Source organism: Symphodus melops, assembly GCF_947650265.1.
Source record: "Symphodus melops genome assembly, chromosome: 1".
In the NCBI taxonomy this organism is placed as follows: domain Eukaryota; kingdom Metazoa; phylum Chordata; class Actinopteri; order Labriformes; family Labridae; genus Symphodus; species Symphodus melops.
Genome location: NC_136691.1, coordinates 48,674,259 through 48,696,330, shown reverse-complemented (window position 1 = coordinate 48,696,330; position 22,072 = coordinate 48,674,259). Strand labels below are relative to the sequence as shown.

Below are 22,072 nucleotides of genomic sequence, written 5' to 3'. Positions count from 1 at the left end.
CAAGAATCTTTGTTTTGATAACCATGAAAGAATGCTTGAAAATCACAGTGGTTTATCAACTGGACCCCTTAATGAAAAAGGGATCGGAGAAAGAAGCTAAACAAACGTGTTGGTATTAGAAAGTTGTAATAACACTATTGTATATGATCAATGTCGACAGGGTTGGTTTTATAACACTGCCTCTTAGTCGTAAATGAAATGAACTTTTCAATCCTGAAATAAAAGCTTGGCATAAAAGTCCATTGTGATGCTGGGAACATGATCCTGCTAAGTTCACTCTTATCCATCGGAGATTCTTTGTTTATTCTGAGGCTTAGCTTGACATTACTAAAGTGAGATTGAAATAGTCTTTTGTGTTGCAACACTTGTTCTTGAGTGAACCTCAGCCATCGCTGATGATGAAGTACAGTTCTAGTGTTTGAGTTACAATGGGATATGGTTCGTGTGTTGGCATTTGACTGTCACATGAGTCTTCTAAATGAGCCTTAAGATGAAGAGGATGTTACAACAACAACACATTCTTTCAACTCTGTAAGTGTAGTGAATGGTGGTGCCAGGTTTATTGCTTAACACATTTTGTCGGTTTAACCACTCTGTGACTTCCAGACAAGAATACTTTCACTGTAGTACACCAATATGTTTTATAGCTTAGGTCAGAGAGTACTTGTTCAATGTCTTAGTCTTTATTATGTTAGGAAGTTTCCCTGTAGTTGTCAAGCTAATTTTAGGTGCATTTTTGGAAAGATAAAAAACATAAATGCAGTCTAATCCTTTGTTAAACTGATTAATGTATAAGGTGTTCCAACGGGAATTAATAGTGGCTTTTGAAATGTAACTAATCTCCAGTTTTTATTACTTTGTTGTGTTAGTATGTGACCGTTTCATGCTGTTCGAGACAAAGTAAAAAAGTAATGCCTGAAAGAAGCGCCCAACCGATGTGAGATTTCTGGAGCCGATATCACATTTAGGAATAGGAAAAAATCCAATACGGATATGTGGGCCGATAGCTTTTGTAGATCTATCTGTGGAGACGGATAAATACAAATGGACATATTTTTTTGCATTAATCCCTCAAATGCAGTTATCAAACACTGTGATGATAAGTGATGGGGCTTGTTTTAATCCATACAGCCCACAAAGAGAACTGTGAGTGTGATACAGTGACACTAAAATGAAATGCTAACTGACTGGTGAATACATTTAGTAATATTGGCCATATTGGAAATGAAATTAGCCAAAAAGATAGTCACTTGATATGCTAATACTGGCTGATCAGTCCATCCGGGCTCTACCTGAAAGTGCTGCAACACAAACTTCTGCATTGACTGAATGAAGTAGCCACTAAACATGTATGTGCACAAAGAATGGTTAAAAAAAAAATCCTTCCTCTGTTTAAAATTTCTTTTTGTGGATATAGATGATCAGTCGCGTACAGCGATCATCCCTCACATATAATCAACAAAATGCTGTGTAATATATTTCCTGAACAATGATCAGCTCTGATTTCAGTTTATGTTGAATTCCTATTTTAGGTCTTAAAACTGTCTGTGCATCTATTTAAAACAATTTGATTACATGTACAAGCTTCAGTGCTTTCTTGATTTTAGGATGACCTGATGCACCCACAGCTGAAACCTCTTTCTTTCTAATGATCAGATATTTGAGTGACAGCTCTCAACACTTTGATCTTGGAAACATTTCACTTTCTCATACTTGAGATTCTTGCACTTTTAGGGAGTGACACTTAATCATACTTTCAAATTATTGCAGCTTTAGCAAAAAGACAGGGAAGGACCAGACGATGTAGCTCAGGATTTTGATTTCACAGGAACAAAAAAAAAATCACAAATGAAAAGATACAGAAGCACAGCTTTCAGGATAAACTCTTTGTCCTCTCTGTCCACCTCCTCTAACTTTTTCACCTCCTCTCCTCTTTTATCATTCTGTTCCTCTGCTCTACTCAACTACTGCTCATCTTCCACTACTCTTCCCTGGCCCTTGCATAATCTCTCTTCTATATAGCTTTCCCCACCTCCTCTCTTTTTGTGCCTGTGAGATGTGTTGGCAGTGATTGGTGTTGGCAGCAAGTAACCGTGTTTTACTAAGAATGCTCTTCTTATTTCTTTTCCTTGGTACTACTGAAACAAATTGTCCATTATTATTTCTTAAATCAAGTTAATTCCCTGAAAGGTTACTTAAAAGATCAGTAATCAGAAACTTGATTAGCTGTTGAAACTTTGGATTGATGTATCACCTCAGGCTAAAACGTATGGTGTCAATAATCCCACATAATCTGTCGCAGCTAAAATAAAAATCAGGAAAAGTAAAGAAATCTTGCCAAAAACTAGAATTTCAATTAATCCGTTTTACTTGATAAATGTTTGCAGTTAATATTCTTTGGCCTTTCAGATTGGAGAATCAAAGACAAACTACCTGACCTGAGATCAGTCATTAAGAGGGTTAGTTTAGGAGACAGAAACCTGTCAAATGATTTATTGATCTAATCGCTCATGGTTTGTCTGTTGTTGTTTTCTTCGAAGCAGGTGAAGCAGTCCTGGACGATGTGATCGGACTGAAGGATTCGTCTGCAGTTTTCACATCAGAGCGAGACAGAGGAGGGACCGAGAGAGAAGAGGAGGAACAGGAGGACAACGAAGACACAAGCATGGGTGTGGGGAAGAATACCACCTCCAAGTCGTTGGACAGCAGCAGTGAGGGAGGAAAATATGAAGAGGAGAGCAAGCATGGAGCAGATTTCTACCCAATACCGGTACATGGCTGTTTTCACCGTTGTTATGGGCCATGCCCAAAGCAGTTTCACATCATGTAACAGAAACCAAAGACATTCACCCAACCTTATAATTACTGTCTTAAGCCTTCCTCTCCCGACTCTTCCACTCTTTCTTTGACTTGTGTGCTCAGATTTGGCATCCCCTTTTTATCAGGAACTTACTTTTGTTAGCTGCAGGCTCGGGCACGCACACACACACACACACACACACACACACACACACACACACACACACACACACACACACACACACACACACACACACACACACACACACACACACACACACACACACACACACACACACACACACACACACACACACACACACACACACACACACACACACACACACACACACACACACACACACACACACACACACACACACACACACACACACACACACACACACACACACACACACACACACACACACACACACACACACACACACACACACACACACACACACACACACACACACACACACACACACACACACACACACACACACACACACACACACACACACACACACACACACACACACACACACACACACACACACACACACACACACACACACACACACACACACACACACACACACACACACACACACACACACACACACACACACACACACACACACACACACACACACACACACACACACACACACACACACACACACACACACACACACACACACACACACACACACACACACACACACACACACACACACACACACACACACACACACACACACACACACACACACACACACACACACACACACACACACACACACACACACACACACACACACACACACACACACACACACACACACACACACACACACACACACACACACACACACACACACACACACACACACACACACACACACACACACACACACACACACACACACACACACACACACACACACACACACACACACACACACACACACACACACACACACACACACACACACTAAATGCATAAATGCTGCTCCAGTCCCTCCTTTCTGTAGTTTTCTTTGTGTTTAGGTCAGAACCATAAATTATCACAATATTCAAAAATAACCAAGTTCATACAAAAACACACAAAACATTGTTTTCATACAACTTTCTTTTTTTTTTTTTAAATCCAAATCCCTTAGTGGAAATTTACCAGAAACATTTACTCAAGCTCTGTACTTTTGTACTATTTTAAGTGGCTTGTGGTTAATAAAGTGAAACGTCATCATAGTAATATAGGAACTGTTCTCAACCATTTTGGTGAAGGTGAAAGTCGAGCAGTCAGCAATCACATTTTTTCAGCAGGAATCACCTTCAGTGTTGTAAGAAGAAATTCACAGCTTTTTACAACAACCTCAGGAGGCAGCAGCAAAGTCTAATTAACCCCATTGTAGGAGTTTGTGTAGATAAAAACTACTTTGATGGCTCTTTAACTCTGTTTTTTATGTAGAAGCAATCACTTAAAATCAAAGGTCATTTATCTTTGAACACATTGTCCTTACAATGTATTACAAGGTAAATGTTGGCCCGTTATGCATTCACCTTATAAACTTTATACATTCACTGTAAGCACAGTACTTAGAGCTTCCAAATACTATTTTATTGTCACTGCAGTAAAAAGTTTCCTTATCTCTTATGTTGCCTCTATGTCCCTGTGTAACCCTGACCTTATAGATATTCATGTATTTTATTCTATCAAAAAACACTTCTAGTGTTTCCTCTGGGTATGTAAGCGTTGAAGTCGTGCATGACAACAGTCAAAGGTATATCCTTTACTTTTTTCTGCCAGATGTGATGATAGAGCTGTAGATTCATATCTTGGCAGTAGAATCCACTTTTGGCTGCTTTAAGGTAAAGGTTGAGCCTAGTTTAATCCTTTGATCTCTTTGCATCTTGCACTTTTTTTTTGATTAAGATGACATGTAAGAATCAGAATCGGCTTTATTGACCTCGAGGTATGTTAAACATACAAGTAATTTAACTTCGATAGACTGTGCTCTCTTACTTAAGCTCTGGGGAGTACAGTCTTTTTCAGGTACTTCAATCTTTTTCTGCATACATGTCTTCAAGCAGCCAAATCTGTTTCTTTGTTTTTACATTTATTAAAACTTACGTTTCAGACTGTCACACTCTTTCACCTTTCCCGTCTCTTCCTGTGGCTAACAAACCCATAATATGAAAAGTATTTAGAAAGTGTCATCCTACATCTGCTGTAGGTTCCAGAATGCTCTGTGGTACTGTCAACATTTACATAACCGTGTCTAATACTTTATTGACTAAAGGGGGAAATATTAAAACTCTTAATTGTCTGTGTATGCTTGTTGCCGTGTGAAGGTGGTGGTCAATGGAGTGGGCGGGGCAAGTGGAGACCAGGATACTGAGAACACAGAGCTGATGGCCATCTACACTAAGGAGAATCAAGGAGCTGAAAAGGTAACTAGAGGAAAAAAAAGACTTTGTATTTCAGTGGTGAGTCAGAGTGTTATTTAAGTGCAGATTAAGAATGAGACAAAGTCAGAGAATCCATCACCTTTCCCCCACATAGAGGATGTAATCCTCATGTTTACAGTTTAAGTAAAGTTAGCAACGCTCTTGGTTACCTTAGCAACAACTTGTGTGGTTTAATACAGTAAACACTCCTTGAACACCATATCAGTTAATGGGGCGACTAAACAAAGTAGCGTTGTTTAGTATAGAAGTCACATGGAGGGAGTAGTTTTCCACACAGTAGCAGAGCATTAGAGCACGTTCCTTGTTGACTAAATGGCTGGTTTCCGGCCTGTTTCCCCTGGAGGATTGCTGTGGCTGTTATATGACATTACATTGAGCAAAAAAAAACAACTTTGTTTTGTAACAACAGTTATGAAGAACATCTGAAGTCCCATTGCGTTTGGCCTTTTGCCTGTTTTAAACGTGAAGCTTAAAAGAGGCTGCAGGAAATGTTTGAGTCAGCAGCTCTCATAGTGCAGAGAGGACATGAAAGAGCAGAGTTCAATGATTTCTCAATATAAAATAATTGTAGACATGGAATTGACTAGAAATATGTTGCTCTTAGAACAGTTTTTGTGAGTGGGTCCATCAGGTCGGTGAGTGTATAGTGAGTGACCTGTTTATAAGAAGCTTTGATTTATTGCTGATGTTACACAGTAGAATTTGAAACAAATGGAGCTCTCCTGTTTCATTAAGGGAGACATAATGAACTAGCTTTCTTTAAGGTGACTTAAGCGCCAGGGGAAACTATGATGTCCATAACTAGTTTTCATTGATATCTTCAGAACAGCCTGCATTCGTGTTGTCCTCTAAAAATGACAGTACCTTTTACTATGAGTTTTATTTCCAACACAGTGAACTTGTTTATATTTGTTTGTGAATCAAGACACTTACTGAAATCCTTTTTTTAACAGAAAAACACAAACTCAAAAGAGAAATGCTGATGTGTAAAAAAAAAAAAAAAATCTAAGGGCTGACTAATCAATCTCTCTACATGTTATTTTTTTCTGCTTTCTGTCTTGTTCTCTTCTGTCGTTGTAATGATGACTGTGCATTTTTATTTGCTGAGAGAATAGAGTTGTGTGTTTGCATTTTACCCACATCCTTTTTTTTTATTCCTATTTCTCCTTTCACCCTTCACTTAAAGAGAAATGTATAGGACAAGATAAACATGTCAAGACAGTTATGACAGTGAAGAAATAATCTTTCCTTTTTCTCGTGTTTATTCAGAGCTCAATGTCTGAGACGTTAGACAGCACAGACAGTATTGACCCCAGGAGGATGGATATGATCTATACCATTGAAGACACCCCACCCTGGTACCTGTGTGTGTTCTTAGGCTTACAGGTACAATTACAGACTGTGTTGTTTTTGTTCATAAATCTTGGCTGACTTAAAGGAGGTATTGTCAATCATTAAAATGTTTTCTTTCCATGAATAACAGACCCGTTGGTCTCACAGTAACGTCTGAAAAACATCCACCTACACGTGTCCCGTGTAATCAGAGAGTGTCATAACTTTGTCTGTGTGTTTCATCATCTAAGTGCTGTGTTTTACATCCAACCGTCCACACTGTTCTTTATCTTTCTGAACATAGACTCAGATATCTGATTTAGGTCACCGCAGCTGTTGTTGTTTGGTCAGTGGGTTAATGACATGTTGTGTTCATATCTGAAAAAACACATTAGTCCTTTATCACCTCTCTCTCTATTGCTTAGTCATCATACAGTGGCTCCTTTATATCTGTGAGACTCAGGAAAGACAACACCCTCAGCACCACCTAAACAAAAGCTTGAACAAAAAATGTAAATATATTCCAACTTGGACTTAATGAAATGCCTATAAAATAAGGTAATCCATACACAGCTATAAAAACACAAATTAAGATAAGATAAGATATAACTTTATTGATCCCCAATGGGGAAATTCGGGCGTTGCAGCAACAGCAGTACAGAATCAAAAAAAAACAAAAAAAAAACGAATAAAATGGTAACATGAATACAAAAGTTTTAAAGTAGTATAAGGGGATATATACAGAGGACTATAATGGGGTGAACTCAGCAGGACAATAAAGAAATAATGTGCGGTGAATCGCAGGTTAAAGTGACCAGTGAAGAATTTAAAGTGACATGTGTGATCAGAGGCAGTGAGTTATGTAAACAGCAGACTGACAGGTATAAAGTATAATATAATATAATAAATACATTCTAAACTATTCCAATCTTTTGATTCCATTTGTAAATAACATTGTGTTTTTTGTATATTTTTGGTTTTGAAGATTTTCTTCATAAAGAGAAAATTACAAACCGAGGAAAAACAAACTAAAAAAAACAAACAAAACACACCAAAAAACAAAAAGAGAAGAAAAAACAAGCTGGTTACACAAGTCTCAGTTACAGTAGCTGTTCAATGTCTGATACATTTATGGTACAGGAATACAAAATCATTACAGTATAAAAGGCAACAGTGTATAAATTCATGTGCCTACATATAGTAGAACGATAGGACATACATGCACACATCTAAATTCACATTTAGTCCATACGCACATCTGTAACTCTATATACTAAAAGGGAAGATACTAACGTAATTATTGACCTAATATCATTTAACCGGTGGGTCATTAAAGGTGTCAGAAGTGCTGCTCTTATAGCCCCAAAAAAGTGAAACTATTTCTTTGTTATCCCTTCTGATAATTTTCCTAATAATAGAAAATGTAGCTTTTATTTAAAGATAAACCAAGTTTTCTGTTAGAGTTTTCCTAAAATACACTTACAACTTTACAGGACCAAATATATGACTGCGGTTTGCCGTTCGCTTGCACCATTGTCTCCAACATCTTGTTGTGACAGTAATTAATTGACTGTTCTTCTTGTCTTCGCAGCACTACTTGACATGTTTCAGTGGAACCATCGCAGTGCCATTTCTTCTCGCTGAGGCGATGTGTGTCGGCTTTGATCAGTGGGCCACCAGCCAGCTCATTGGGACCATCTTCTTCTGCGTAGGGATCACCACCCTGCTACAGACCACAATAGGATGCAGGTGAGCACACAACTCAGTCACTAGAAGATTCCTGCCAACACTACCACCTACCCTCCCCCTTTTTTCTTTCACTCCTCTAATCCCTGAGTACCGCTTAAAGACGAGAGGCATTCTCCTCTTTCTTGTTCCTCCCTCTTCATGTCACAGTGAGGTGTTTTTGAAGTACTGTAGATGCATTAAGTAGATACTTAGAGACTTTTTTTTCATGGTGGATTCCCAAAACCTCAGGACTTAAGTCAGTTTGATGTAAATTAATGTCAAAGTGTAATAGCAATGATCGCAGGCTCATATGATGTAATTGAAGTCTCATAAATGGGCAACATTTGCGTCTTGAGCAGTAAAAAAACCCCAAAAACCTCAAGTTGTGTTATTGCAGAATTATTCGTAACATAAGTGGCACTTTTTTTTACATCTCTGTCAAAGTGTTTTTCTAAGCCTGTTTTTTGGCTGTTTAGGGTTAGGGTTGAAATCATAGTCATTCCAAAAAAAATGTGGAAACATGGCAAACGCTATGGATATTTGCTAAGTCAGACTTTTAGGTTCTGTGTTTCGTTCATGTGACTGCAATCCTATAACGCAACTTTTCAAGATTTTTTTTCTTTTTTCAAGTGTTGAAAGTCAACTTTCCAGGAGCACAATGTGTGCATTTCCTGAATTTACAACACAAAAACAGAAGAGGAAGAGACTTATATGCTTATACAATTGCATCACTTTTGGACAATTAACACAGATTTCACTGAAGTTACAGTCTAGATTTCTGGGCTGTTCCTTGCTTTTGGCCGGACAGGTATTCACATTTGAGGAAACGATCAGATCCCCATGTTTCTACATACTTATACTTATCCCCATGTTACACATAACTGTTCATATCAGCTCACGTCAGACTCCTGCTGACTCCTTTCTCACATTCCTCCTGATTTCTCATGTCCTCGCCCAGCCCTCCAGCTGATCCTCTTTCTCACACCGACCGGTACCTGTTAGTCATCACAGCATTGTATACTGTTGTTCTTTGATGCTATCAGGTTACTCATGCATAACCTGATCTGGTCTGGCCGGAAACCTGGTCTAAATCCTATAGTTAAACCCCTCCCATCATTTGCTTAACAAACGACAAATGTGTCTTGTCTTTTGTACCAATCAAAGCTTTTTTTCACTCCATGTTAGCATGGCCTTCACTAATTAAGACCAGTTATCAGCTTATCAATCAATGAAATGGTGCTGGAGCTAACCTGTTCTCTAGTTTTCTTATAAATATGTCTGACAGCGAGCTAATGTTAGCCCGAGGTTGTATTTTTCTACAATAAAAAGGGTCTTCTTGTTTCGATATAAACCTACCGGTAATCTTTCCATCATGACCCAGCAGATTCTGAGCGTTTCATTATTGCTCCTGGACTGAGGCAGCTGCTGCTGCTCTTATCAAATCACCTCATTCAGACAAACCCAAGACAGACACAATACCTGCAGTTGTTCTTGACACCCAGTACATGACCTGAGCTGATGACTTAATAGAAATCGTGAAAGCAGAAATGTATTTCTTGCTTAGTTTCCTTTTCTTTCACCAGCTATAGGAGCTTAAGGGTTGTTGCTACTATCTGTGGTGTCTTTTAATAGTTGAGGAAGAAGACAACAACTTCAGGTTCATTATTTTCCAATCATATTATATATTGAATTACATATCAATAATAATCATGCTTAAAAAGGTGGATTTTAGTACATTAGTTAATCACTGCTTCAGATGCCATGTGATGTTTGCTTCATCATTTGGTGTGACACAGATGTGTCTATTCTTCTCTCTGTTATTTCTGTCTCTTCAGAAAAAAAAAAGAGGAAAGGAGAGAGAAAAAGGGGATCAATGACTAGACTTCGTTGTGTTCTTATTTTTCTTCCTTGGAGTTTGGTTCAGAGTCAGCATGCAGGTGTCTCCCAGTTATAAAACAAGCAGGTGCACTGCTTATGGTTCCAGTATGAATCTTCACTTCTTCTTTCATAAGGAAACAAATGTCCTCTGTCCCTTTTCTGACTCATTCACACACAACTATTTCTGTCCTTGGCATTTTCACTGATGTAACGTCCTTACAGTTTATTCATTCTGTTTTTGTCTGATCTCATCTCGTGATGTCCCTCTGCCGTACAGACCAATCATGACAGCCGTCGTTTTTAAAGGTCGGCTGTAGTTCGGAGCGAGGCAGGCCGTTATCTTTATTGCTCTAAAATGACCATTGCAGAAAATCAACATGCATGAGCAGTCCAGGGTGGTTCTGAGTGAAAGAGGAAGACAAGGGGGGAGGAAGGGAAATCAGTGACAGCCAGAAGTGGACATATTGCTCCATCTGTTTGAAACTGAGCACATGTTACTCAACAAAACACCGGCCAGATTCTTACATGAAAGATAGAAAATAATCCTCAAAGAAGTTGAATAATGAGGAATGATTATCATGAATTCTACAACCCACACTCATGTTACTGAATCCTGTTGTGGTAGAATCGTGTGGATTTTTTTTCAGACTGCCATTTCTATACCTTGTTGTCCTCAGGTTGCCTCTATTCCAGGCCAGTGCTTTTGCCTTTCTCGCACCGGCCCGAGCCATCCTATCACTGGACAAATGGAAGTGTAACAACACAGGTAAACCATCCTCCGTCTTTCATCATTCTATTCAGAGAAGTCGATCTGATATAATGTTCAAATTGCAAACTGTGGATTATTAGATCTTTCTTTCTTTCATCCAAACTCCTTCTGCGTCGAAGGCAGACAAGATGGCAGAGTATTTAACAGGCCTCAGATAGGATTAGCTGGGGTTTTTTATTTGGCTGTTCCATATTCACAAGTAGAGTCATGATTGACACAGTGGTCTAATTAATCTCACATCTCCCCATCTTTTTTTTTTTTTTTTTTTTCCATCAGCACTAGTTCCAGATTTTAACAGCACAGAGCTCTTCCACACTGAGCACATCTGGCACCCCAGGATACGAGAGGTAAGTCAAGAAAAGACGAGGCGAAACCAAGTCTTAAGTCTCGACTAGCAGAAAAAAGGATATTTTATGGATCAACAAGCCAAATATGTCATGGCCATAGAAAGCCAAATAAGAGTATCACTGTTCAAGTATGGCCACAGGGATTTTGCTTTTATGTGACTGGAGCTGTTCATTTGAATTAACCTTTCTCCGTATGCGCCAGACAGTTGAGTAATTGTCCTTACGTGACGAGCGAAAAAGACCAAATTCAATCAAGCTCAATTGAATTATTGAGGGGAACATCAACGGGCTGAGGGCAGGAGGAACGTGCTGGTGATACAAGTTGACAAAAGGGAACACAATGACACAGCAAACAGGATTATCTCTCAGGAGGTATCAAATTAAACACAAACCATGATGTCAATAAGCTGCTCCTTGTTTTTTTACATTCTTAAATCATATATGATTCCACATATTATTGAACAAAAGTTAAAACATGTTTTATTCAGATTCTTCTTCTTTAGGAAATGTATCATAAAGGTCAAGTTATTTCTACTGCAAAGCAGCCTTACAATGTGACTGAGTGGACATGTTACTTAGGGATGCTGGACTCATTCTTTCAAATATCTTCTTAGATGCCAGTGCTTATTTTGCCTGAAGTTATCTGAATGTAATATTATATTTGATAAAGATGATATAACTTCTTTTAACGCTTGCAGAAGCATTTTATTCCCACCTGTGAGGCAGGACTTCTCCTTTACAAAATGATGTAGGCGACCAATATGTGGCTTTTAACAAAAGGATGAGTTAGTGTTTAACCTAAATTTACCTTCAGTCATTAAAATCCACATCGTGTTGTATTCTTCTTCTGAGCCTGAACATAAAACTTTATCAGTGTTCAAGAAGGAAACTCCCTGTTTGAGTCTAACCCCCCTTTCTGTGTCATGTTTTTGTTTTGTCAGATCCAAGGGGCTATTATCGTGTCCTCCTTGATCGAGGTGTGCATAGGAGCACTGGGGCTTCCTGGGCTCCTGCTTAAATACATTGGACCTCTAACCATCACCCCCACAGTGACCCTCATTGGCCTGTCTGGTTTCCAGGCGGCCGGAGAGAGGGCAGGAAAACACTGGGGCATCGCAATGCTGTAAGTTCAAACTGTTATGTAACGAAATGCACTTTCAAGTGTCAAGAAGATCACTTTTACAGGCAAACGTTGACCTTCTGAGAGCCATCCAAACAAACATAATGTAGTAGTGCCTAAGAGTACATGTCAATTTAAATGTGTTTTATGGAAAATACTGAGCATACAGAAGGATAGCAGTAGTGGGTCATGTTGGTGAAGTTGTATGACTCGTTTCTATTTACTACTTTATTCTGCCATGAAAACCTGTCACCATGGAGCACATAACACCGGACACAGCCATTGTTCTCTGTTCATGAGGAACAGATATCTTTTATAGCCTGTGTTTCATTGACAAAAGATTTGGGGAGGCGGGGGCACTAGTTTGAAAAAGAGAACAGAAGCTAATTCTCTCTAATAAAGAGCAGGAAACAAAGCAGCTCTTTGGTTAAATATTATTTGACTGTATTGAGTGTTGACTTATCGGGGAAGATTCACTCCAAAGCTTTGTTGTTAAGGGGGGGTGACGTCAGTTCCTGCTGTGTCGCAGATGTTTACACTGTAGCTGGAGGGCGTCTCCTCTCGCTCCACAGGGACGGATGATTTGTGCTGGTAATTGCCACTTATTTGCACTTTCTAAGGCAGTTAAGATAATTGATTGGCAGTGAAGCTTCCTGGGTCCCTGTCAGACATAGACAAGACAAAATGGCTCTTGTCCTACAGAACTGTTCTCTCACAGGTGAATAAACCTTAAAGTATCTGTTTTGGACTGTGATCTATTAAATTGAGGATACGTGTTTGTGTCCACAGAACTATCTTCTTGGTGCTGCTCTTCTCTCAGTATGCCAGAAACGTTCATTTCCCTCTGCCGGTATACAAAGCCAAAAAAGGCTGGACTTCCTACAGGCTGCAGATCTTCAAAATGTTTCCTGTAAGTAGACTGCTCATAAAAGCATGTACACACTTCACCTTGGTGTGTTTTGCACAGAGTCCTTTGTAAATATTCTCCTTTCTTCAATTGAATCTTTCACCCACCACAGACTGTCACCCAAATAGTTTGTTGTCTCAAAAAGAGGTTTAAATGATTTCCCTATGACTGCCCTTATACAGAGTGTAAATCTGTCCTTTTCTGCCCTCTGCTGGTGAAGGCTTCCCATTGCAATGACTGGGTCCTTCTTAAGATTCAAACATAAACTCCTGGGGACTGTGCTACAAAGCAGCGTTTTCAGTCAGCGAGGGTTCATGATCTCTTTATCATGTAGGTGTGTAAGCTGAAGTTGGGAGGAGGGCGTGAGACCAGCAAACACGATTAAAAGATAACACGTTTCAATGTAAAATATATGATTGTAAAAGACATGAATAATGCTTACAGTTGTCATTCTTCAGTATACTGTGTACCGCTCCGTACACTCCTTACACTGTCGAGCACACCACATGTGTGTTTTGTACATCAGTTATAACTTCTCTAATATTTTGTATACTGTTTCATGTTTTATCTGTGCAGAAATTTCCCAGTATCCAACACAAATTTCTCCCCAGGGAGACGGATAAAGAAACCTTGACGTTGATATGAGAGATCATTTATTTATGGAAGAAACAGGAGTTGTATGTTTGGATGTAGTTTGCAATAATGATGGAAAAGAGATCATGTGCACATTGACGCTCAACGATCGTTGATTGTTGCAGCTGTGTGATTTCAGTCTCCACATTTACTACGCTCACTTCATTTGTCTTAAAGTTTGTATGTGTATTATTTTCTTCTGCATTTAGATCATCATGGCCATTCTGGTGTCATGGCTGCTGTGCTTCATTTTCACCGTCACGGATGTTTTCCCACCGGAGAAAGAAAAGTATGGCTACTACGCCCGCACAGATGCACGACAAGGAATCCTAACGGCCGCACCATGGTTTAAGATCCCGTATCCCTGTAAGTGTGTGAATGAGGAGGAAAGGGAAGAGCTTGATGGTTTGTTTTGTGACAGTAATATGTGACCACCCTGGCTGTAGAAAGATGTTGGACACAACTTTTATTTTTGGTCAGTGAATTTGTTTTTCACTTAAGCAAATGAAAAGAATGGTTTTAATTCATGTTGTAATCTAATAATTTAGATAATAAAATATGTAATCAGAAGACCTACATTAAAGTGGACAAATCAATCCAATAAATGCATGTTCATAAGAACTAGAGTACCAGAGATGTGTAATTGTCAGTCGAGCGAGGGGATTGTTCTATACTTAATTACTTAAAAATGGTGTTGTTATCTAAGATGGATAAATTGCTCCATTGTGTTGCACTTTATGGCAGGCACTAATGTCCCTTGGCAGCCCCTCTAAGTGAAGTCTATTGGCAGGAAATAGTGCAGAAATATTCCAAGTTCCATTTGGTGAACAGAGCACTTTTACATGATTATATTTCTAAATACTTATCAACCCATGGTTAAACATTATGTTGGTTTATCAAGAAACCAATCAATCCAAAGTGAAACAAATTAGTTTGTGTATCATCTAGTATAATGAATCAATATTTAGAGGAGAGATTTTCATTTTGATATGTTTTCTGACTCTTATCTTTGACCCATGTTTCATGTTTAATTACCACAGTCCAGTGGGGTCTTCCTACGGTCACAGTTGCGGGTGTGATCGGCATGATGAGCGCGGTGGTGGCAAGCATCATTGAATCTATTGGAGATTACTACTCCTGTGCACGTCTGTCTTGTGCTCCTCCACCCCCGATCCATGCCATCAATAGGTATTTTCTCTTGTTTCTTTCTGTCTAATCTGTCACTTTGTTTTAAGCACTGACGATTTCATGTGTGAAATATACTTTAACAAGTTTGTTTTCCTGCTGTCTGTGAAGGGGGATATTTGTAGAAGGCATTTCCTGCGTTCTGGACGGTCTTTTTGGGACAGGAAATGGCTCCACCTCGTCCAGTCCAAATATAGGTGTCCTTGGGATCACAAAGGTAACACACACCTGAACTTCTTTAGCATTTTATCTTTATGCTGACTTGTGTTTGGAGATGTTTTCATTTCTAGATTAGGTTTGATGAATGTTTACCATGACACTGCTCTCCTCTGCTTGTGGCCATTAACAAGAAAAAGTTATTTTACTGACAGGCTTACATGTTGAAATAATCAAACTACTTGTCTCAGATGAAGTCATTCAGGAGAAATGCACTGTGCAAATACTTTCATTAATCATTCTTTGTGTCATTCCCTTTTTAAGCAACAATGCCAAGCCTCTAACAGATGACAATGAAAAATGCTGCCTTACTTTCTTTGTATATAACCTCTAATTTAAAACCAAACCAAATTTTAAACCAGTAATGCTGCAACACTGAAAACAACTACAAAACATTTTTTATAAATACAGTATTTACAGAAAACATACAGTATATAAAAATACATATATAAACTTAAGAACTAAGGCTTTGACATAATTTCAAATTAAATCACTGACATAGAGGCTGGAGTGGAAGTTAAGTCTTCTTTATTTATTAGCACATTTATAACAGAAGAATTAACCTCTCTGAACCTCCGGTTCTTTGCATTCACATCAGCAACCATTCCTATTAAGTCTTCAATTCTCTGACCTGCTCTAATTTTTCTGCTCCCTGATTGGTCCTCCAGGTTGGCAGCAGACGTGTGATTCAGTATGGGGCTGCCATGATGCTGCTGTTAGGGCTCATTGGTAAATTCAGCGCCTTGTTTGCGTCTCTTCCTGACCCAGTCCTGGGAGCTCTCTTCTGCACCCTGTTTGGTATGATCACAGCGGTGGGACTGTCCAACTTGCAGTTTGTCGACCTTAACTCCTCCAGGAACCTCTTTGTTCTGGGTTTCTCCATCTTCTTTGGTCTGATGCTGCCAAGCTACCTCAAACAGAACCCACTGGTCACAGGTGAGTGGAGGGGAAAGAACCCTACATGTAAACAATCTAGAGTTCAGTATCAGCTTAAAGGAAGAATTGTTGGCGCATTTACCTGTGATGGAAAGAATACATTTAAAATAAATGAGCCACTATAGATTCTCTGGCCTTGGAGCAGATTGTTGTTCACATCTGTACCTGCTTCATTACAAGTATGATGGAACATGGTGCATTTTAAAGTTGAAAACATAATAAAGGAATTTATTCATCAAACATACTAATGCCTAGTTCAACTGCAGATACTGGTGACTCAACTCACCTCGCCTCGATGGGCCCTTTTTGTTTTGTTTGTCACCTCTGCTGTGGTTTGAAGCTAGCTGAGCTGATAATAGGTGTTGAATGCAAATAGACTAATGTGATATACATTTGGTCTGTGAGTGAATCATAATATCAACTTTTGTCTAAACCTTTAAACCACAGACTGGTCATACAAATGACAACATATTTGTTTCTCAGTCAGTTACTCAGCCGAGGTCTCTTTACCTTTCACAGGCATAGTCGGAATTGATCAAGTGTTGAATGTGCTTCTCACCACTGCCATGTTTGTCGGAGGCTCTGTCGCCTTCATTTTGGACAACACTATTCCTGGTAAGATAATAATACATTTTATTTGTAGAGCACTTTTCATTCCTAAAGTCACAGTGCTTCAGAGTTTAATATTAGCTTGTATGTATATTTGCTCTTCTTAACGTTGGATCTAAGGTAACTCATTTATATTCCCTTTCTCTCCAGGTACTGCTGAAGAACGAGGCATCAGGAAGCTGAAACGAGGCACTGGTCTCAGTGCAGCAGAACTGGAGGGGATGAGGTCTTATGATCTTCCATTTGGAATGGACTTCATCAACAGACACGCTATCTTCAAGTATATCCCAATCAGCCCAGCCTTCACCGGCTACCAGTGGGGAAGGCTACGGGAAGCCTGCAGGAGCAGAACAGGACATGGGGATGTGATGAAGGGCGGAGGAACCAGAGGGGAGGGAGGCACAGCAGCGGGGGAGAGTCGGGTATAGCCACCGGGCTGCTTTTGACAAAAAATTTAAAAGTGGCTGAATTCGGGGAGCAAGGGATGGGACACTAAGTAAAAGGATGGGAGAGTGGAGGACAGGAGTGGTGCAGGATTCAAGATTACTCAGAAGAAAATTTGATGCACCGAACCCACCCCAAGCCACCACCCCCCACCCCCAACCACCAGTGTGTTTTCTTTAGCTTGTGTCAATCTTATCCCACTTCTCACTATGCTATATAAAGCATGCTCCAGCAAGTCACAGCATGATATAGAAGATGTCCTCTCACGGAGGTTAGTTGGTGTGTGTTCATGTGTGTGCACAAAGAAAAAGCAGGTTTGTGCTTTTTCACTTTAATCCAGATGAGATAGACGGACGTACAAAAACAATCTTAGCTGAATGTGGTATGATCACTACTAACTTAAACTGCCTTAGTACGATACTACTAAAAGCACAGTCGATTTTATCATATCAATTGAGGATTTATGCAAAATGTCATATATGAGTAATTTGCCTTATGCAACCACATTAGATACTCACTCAAGCACACACATGCTCGCACACCGAAAGCCTCATAAAAACTAGCTTGAGCACTCCGATGCACGTCAGGTGATGCAGATTGATGGAAGTGGTTTGACAGGTGCCCTTACTCATGCAAAGTGATTGTGAATTACTATTTTTTTTTGCACTATCTGCCTCTTGAGTTAAAACCAGAATGTCACTCCACAGTTTGCATGCCCCTGTTTCTTCAGTGAAACTCCTCAGAGACCCGTTTACCAAAACATTGCTCATCTCATGCTACACGTCATATTTCCTCTTTCTGCCATACAGTGCTGAAAAGCCCCTCTTTCATTTGCCGTCAAATAAGACTTTAACTGTTTACCGAAATTGGAACTACTGCTCTGCTATATTTTTTATCATCTCCTCTTACACACAGATGCACTTGCATACCAATACAGGAATTTAGTAATGTCTCTACTTCCCATATAACAGCTGATCATTTCATACATTAACGGCTCCCGGTAACACAGACGTGGCCTTTTTCAACATGATATAAGATTTATTTTCCGGTTGCCAGTCCGTGATTGGTGCAGACTCTCACTCTCATTTTTTCTATTGATTTTCTCCATCAACATCCTCCTCTGTCTCTTCTCCTCTGGACTTGGCTCAGTATTCTTAGTATGGAGAGTGTGGTAGTCAACAGGAGGAGTTTCCCTAGGCTTTTTTCCAGAAGTAGCCCTGTAAAGCATGACATACTTTACTAGTAGGATAACACCGACAAGAGCCAAAGTACATAATGCAAGAGCAGATCAGAGTCGAAATGGGGAAAAAAGGCAGCCATCTCCCTTTACGGGTCAGTTTACCATCAAAATGAAACTGTTAAATGAAGGTCAAATAGTTGCAGAGTCTTCCTCTAAATGTTTATCCTCATGTGACTGCAAAGATTTCTGAGCTTTGTGTAGGTCTTCTCTCATTTTTAAGCCGTCACTTTTCCCCTGCTTTTAGGAGGAATGTGTGTTAATGTAGGATTTACAAGGCTGCAAGGCTGCAACATAGATAATATATCCCCACCACTATCCAAAATCACTTGGTGTTCCCATATGGGTTTTCAGTAAGCCACAACATTATTATCCTAATATACAAGGGTGGTGGTTTCGTTTGCATATAGAGTATTTAAATATAAGGGTTGGGGGTGGGTTAATGTCATTCTATTGTTTAATAAGATGTAGTGAGTATTTTGGCTTCAGCCTTTCATGATTTTAATGATGTCATCATTTTTTACTATTTTAATTGTATTGATGACTTTCCCTTACATTCCTACTTCTTCTCTCGTTCTCTGTCAGCTGTACGCTTCCCACTTTTATCTCCTTCACTCAGTGACATGCTAATGTTTGATGCTGTTCAATTCTGGTTTTAGTTGGGTGAATTTGTATGAGACACAGAAAGTCTTGGAGCATCAGCAGACTTTACTCTTATGAACCCAGGAGTGACCGTTAAGAGCAAGTTTCTAATTTGACCTCACTGCGTGCCTCTGGTGATAAAAAACAAACAGCTAATTAAAAATATGCCATTGAAATGTTTACAGCATTTTGATCTTTGCAAATGTAGAAAGTAAATCATGAGCAGCAGCAAAAAAAAAAGACAATTACTCGTAAATATTTAGCCTAGTTTAGATTTTCACTGAATCAAATTCATCAAAATTCTTTTAATTTCTTCTTGCGTTTTGTTACCCTATACCAAAACTCTTCCAGAAGTATAAGCAATTTGAAATGTCACCCAAATTTTCTTTCTAACTTTGGTTAAAGCTATTTATTTATTTATGAGAGAGTAAATGTTTAATGATTGCTTAAAGCCGCTTTATGTGTCTGTTGCACAATGATGAAAGTATATTTATTTGTTTACTTGTGCTTGTAGAGGTCAGTGTGAAGATTAACAGCTGCTCCTCCACCCTCAGCCTCGGCTATAGTCGGTGCTCAGCAGCTTTTTCTAACGATAATTTCTAATATATCTATCTCATTCCTTTTATAACATGATGTTTTTAACAAGAAGAGAAAACACTTTTCAATCTTAAACTGGATAGCTTAGTCAGTCAGGGCAGATATTCAGATATTGTCCCCACATCAAAACAGTAGGATTCCTCTTTTGAAAAAGGTCATACTTAAGCAAATGGTGTGCCATATGTTGACTTAGGACAGTGCTCAAAGTCTAACATATTAACAGACTGTGGTGCTATGCTATGCTACGCTGTGTTCTTCTAGTTACCTAGCCTGTTGTACTTAACTGACGAGGAATAAGAAATAGTTGAGCTCTGCATCGCACACTGAAACCAAAAAAGGGTCTCAAAAGAGGTTTTGACTCCTTGAAATGAGAGCACAAGTGGTGGCCTATTTTTATAGAATTCGAACAGTTATATATTTCAGTACATCGAAATCACAGCTATCAAAGTGTAGCTGTTTCCATCTTCCAACTCATAATTCCTCTGGAAGTTTGGCGAGAGATGACAAAGCAGTCTGACTTTCCATTTGTATGGAGCATCAACTACTATCGAGTTTGATACTTACATGTACTGTACATGATGGTGGATACAGAACTTTCCACAGGTTGTGAATTAGAATACCTCAATGTCTCTTAACACCCGTCCCATACCAAATAAACTGTTGTGATTGGCCCAACCTTTATCAAGTGAGACAAAAATCTGTCTAAACTTGAGGGCTCCCATCCACAACAAATCAGGCTAACAACAAGGAAATCAGTAGACATCTGTGACAGGTCACAAAGATTTGACCAATGATCTGAGCAGAAACTGTAAATCTAAATCCTTCCGCTTGGTAAGGTTGGCTATGCTCAGGACAGGTCGCTGTTTAATAAAATGCAGTGTTTTAATGACACACCAGATCCCTTGCCCACACGGCGTGACCTCGCTGCCTGAGCAGGTGTCAATCAGGCCAAGTTCAGGGAGAGGTATCTCTCGCAGTGAATGCACATGCACAAATTTGAATCGCACGCATATTCCATGACCTTGTCATCAGTGTCATGTTCTTACAACCAGCACTTACTTCTCCCATCACATCCTCTCTCATTGCTCCACACTCTCGACTTAACCCCTCACCCCAACCTAAAGAGCTGCAGTGATAATATATTGGTGTGCTCCCATGTGTAACTTGGTTTCTTACTGTTAATGTTTCTGGCTGTAGGAGAAGACACCGACGATTGACCACCTTACTAAGAGCCTGACTGAAGTCATCGGCAGCTGATGGACCTGCCTTATCATGAACATTGGATGTCTTTATGTCTGAAGGCAGCTTCCTCTTGTTCCTAACTTTTACTGTCCAGTTTTGAACATACTTTGTCTACAGTTACAGTACAAACACTTTGGATCTCAAAGCCCAGACTCTCGCCCTGATGGTTTTCTGACTGGATTTACAGAAAGTCTGTGTAACCAACAGGAGGCTCTTAGGAAGGTGGACATTTGGTGTAGAACACAAAGACATCAATCCCTTTCAGTTATTTTGAAGGGGTTTCTACCTGAAGAATATGCTTTGATGTATTAAGTGTTTTATCTTTTCAATGTTTGTTTTTTATACATCGTTTCATGTTTTTGCAAGCGAATATTTGTAAGAAACTGATCATAACTTTGAATCTTAAGTCATGCTGGAATCGCACCATTTTGTTTGAATTTTTCTGTAAGAAGTAAATACATTTTGATCCTTCATTTAATCTGTGGTTTGGTGGAATCTTTCTGTTAGGACCTTTTCATATTGTATTTTTTTACTCTAACATTGCTTTCTGTCCATGTTAACACAATACCAGTACAAATGAGCGACCAAGCTGAAAAACTTTAAATAGATGTAAAAATGATAATAATTAGAATAAAAATGTATATTTAATGGAGTTAAGTTTGCTAAATCTTCTGGAAGAGAAATTGTGTAAACATATTGTAGCAACAAAATGTTTTATGCCCTGTTCCTAAACCAATTTAATAAGATGTTACTGAATGAATGCAGTCTTTTGTCTTTCTTGGTCACCAAACATTATTGTGACAATAATTCTGATATATGTAGCCTGTGATATAAAGACGAATGTAATGCCCAGATATTGCTGAGCTGTACAGAAAGATCGATTCACTACTAAAGACGCAAGTTTCTTTTGTTGAAATACAAGAATTTGTCTCTTTTTTTTATAGCGATAAAGTGTCAAAACGGACCAAAACCT

General features: G+C 39.2%; 1 protein-coding gene across 1 annotated transcript in view; it reads left to right on the top strand.

Moving 5' to 3' along the window:
• Window positions 1-21,863, top strand: part of slc23a2 (solute carrier family 23 member 2) — a 39,024-nt gene extending 17,161 nt beyond the window's left edge. The window contains exons 3-16 of the mRNA XM_079348155.1: window positions 2,541-2,770; window positions 5,161-5,259; window positions 6,547-6,663; window positions 8,201-8,358; window positions 10,893-10,981; window positions 11,261-11,331; window positions 12,273-12,454; window positions 13,241-13,361; window positions 14,201-14,357; window positions 15,032-15,179; window positions 15,288-15,393; window positions 16,061-16,328; window positions 16,848-16,943; window positions 17,088-21,863. Coding sequence (XP_079204281.1) covers window positions 2,541-2,770; window positions 5,161-5,259; window positions 6,547-6,663; window positions 8,201-8,358; window positions 10,893-10,981; window positions 11,261-11,331; window positions 12,273-12,454; window positions 13,241-13,361; window positions 14,201-14,357; window positions 15,032-15,179; window positions 15,288-15,393; window positions 16,061-16,328; window positions 16,848-16,943; window positions 17,088-17,365 — 2,120 coding nt within the window. The 3' untranslated portion in view covers window positions 17,366-21,863. The remainder of the gene's footprint in view (window positions 1-2,540; window positions 2,771-5,160; window positions 5,260-6,546; window positions 6,664-8,200; window positions 8,359-10,892; window positions 10,982-11,260; window positions 11,332-12,272; window positions 12,455-13,240; window positions 13,362-14,200; window positions 14,358-15,031; window positions 15,180-15,287; window positions 15,394-16,060; window positions 16,329-16,847; window positions 16,944-17,087) is intronic.
• Window positions 21,864-22,072: the final 209 nt, after the last annotated feature.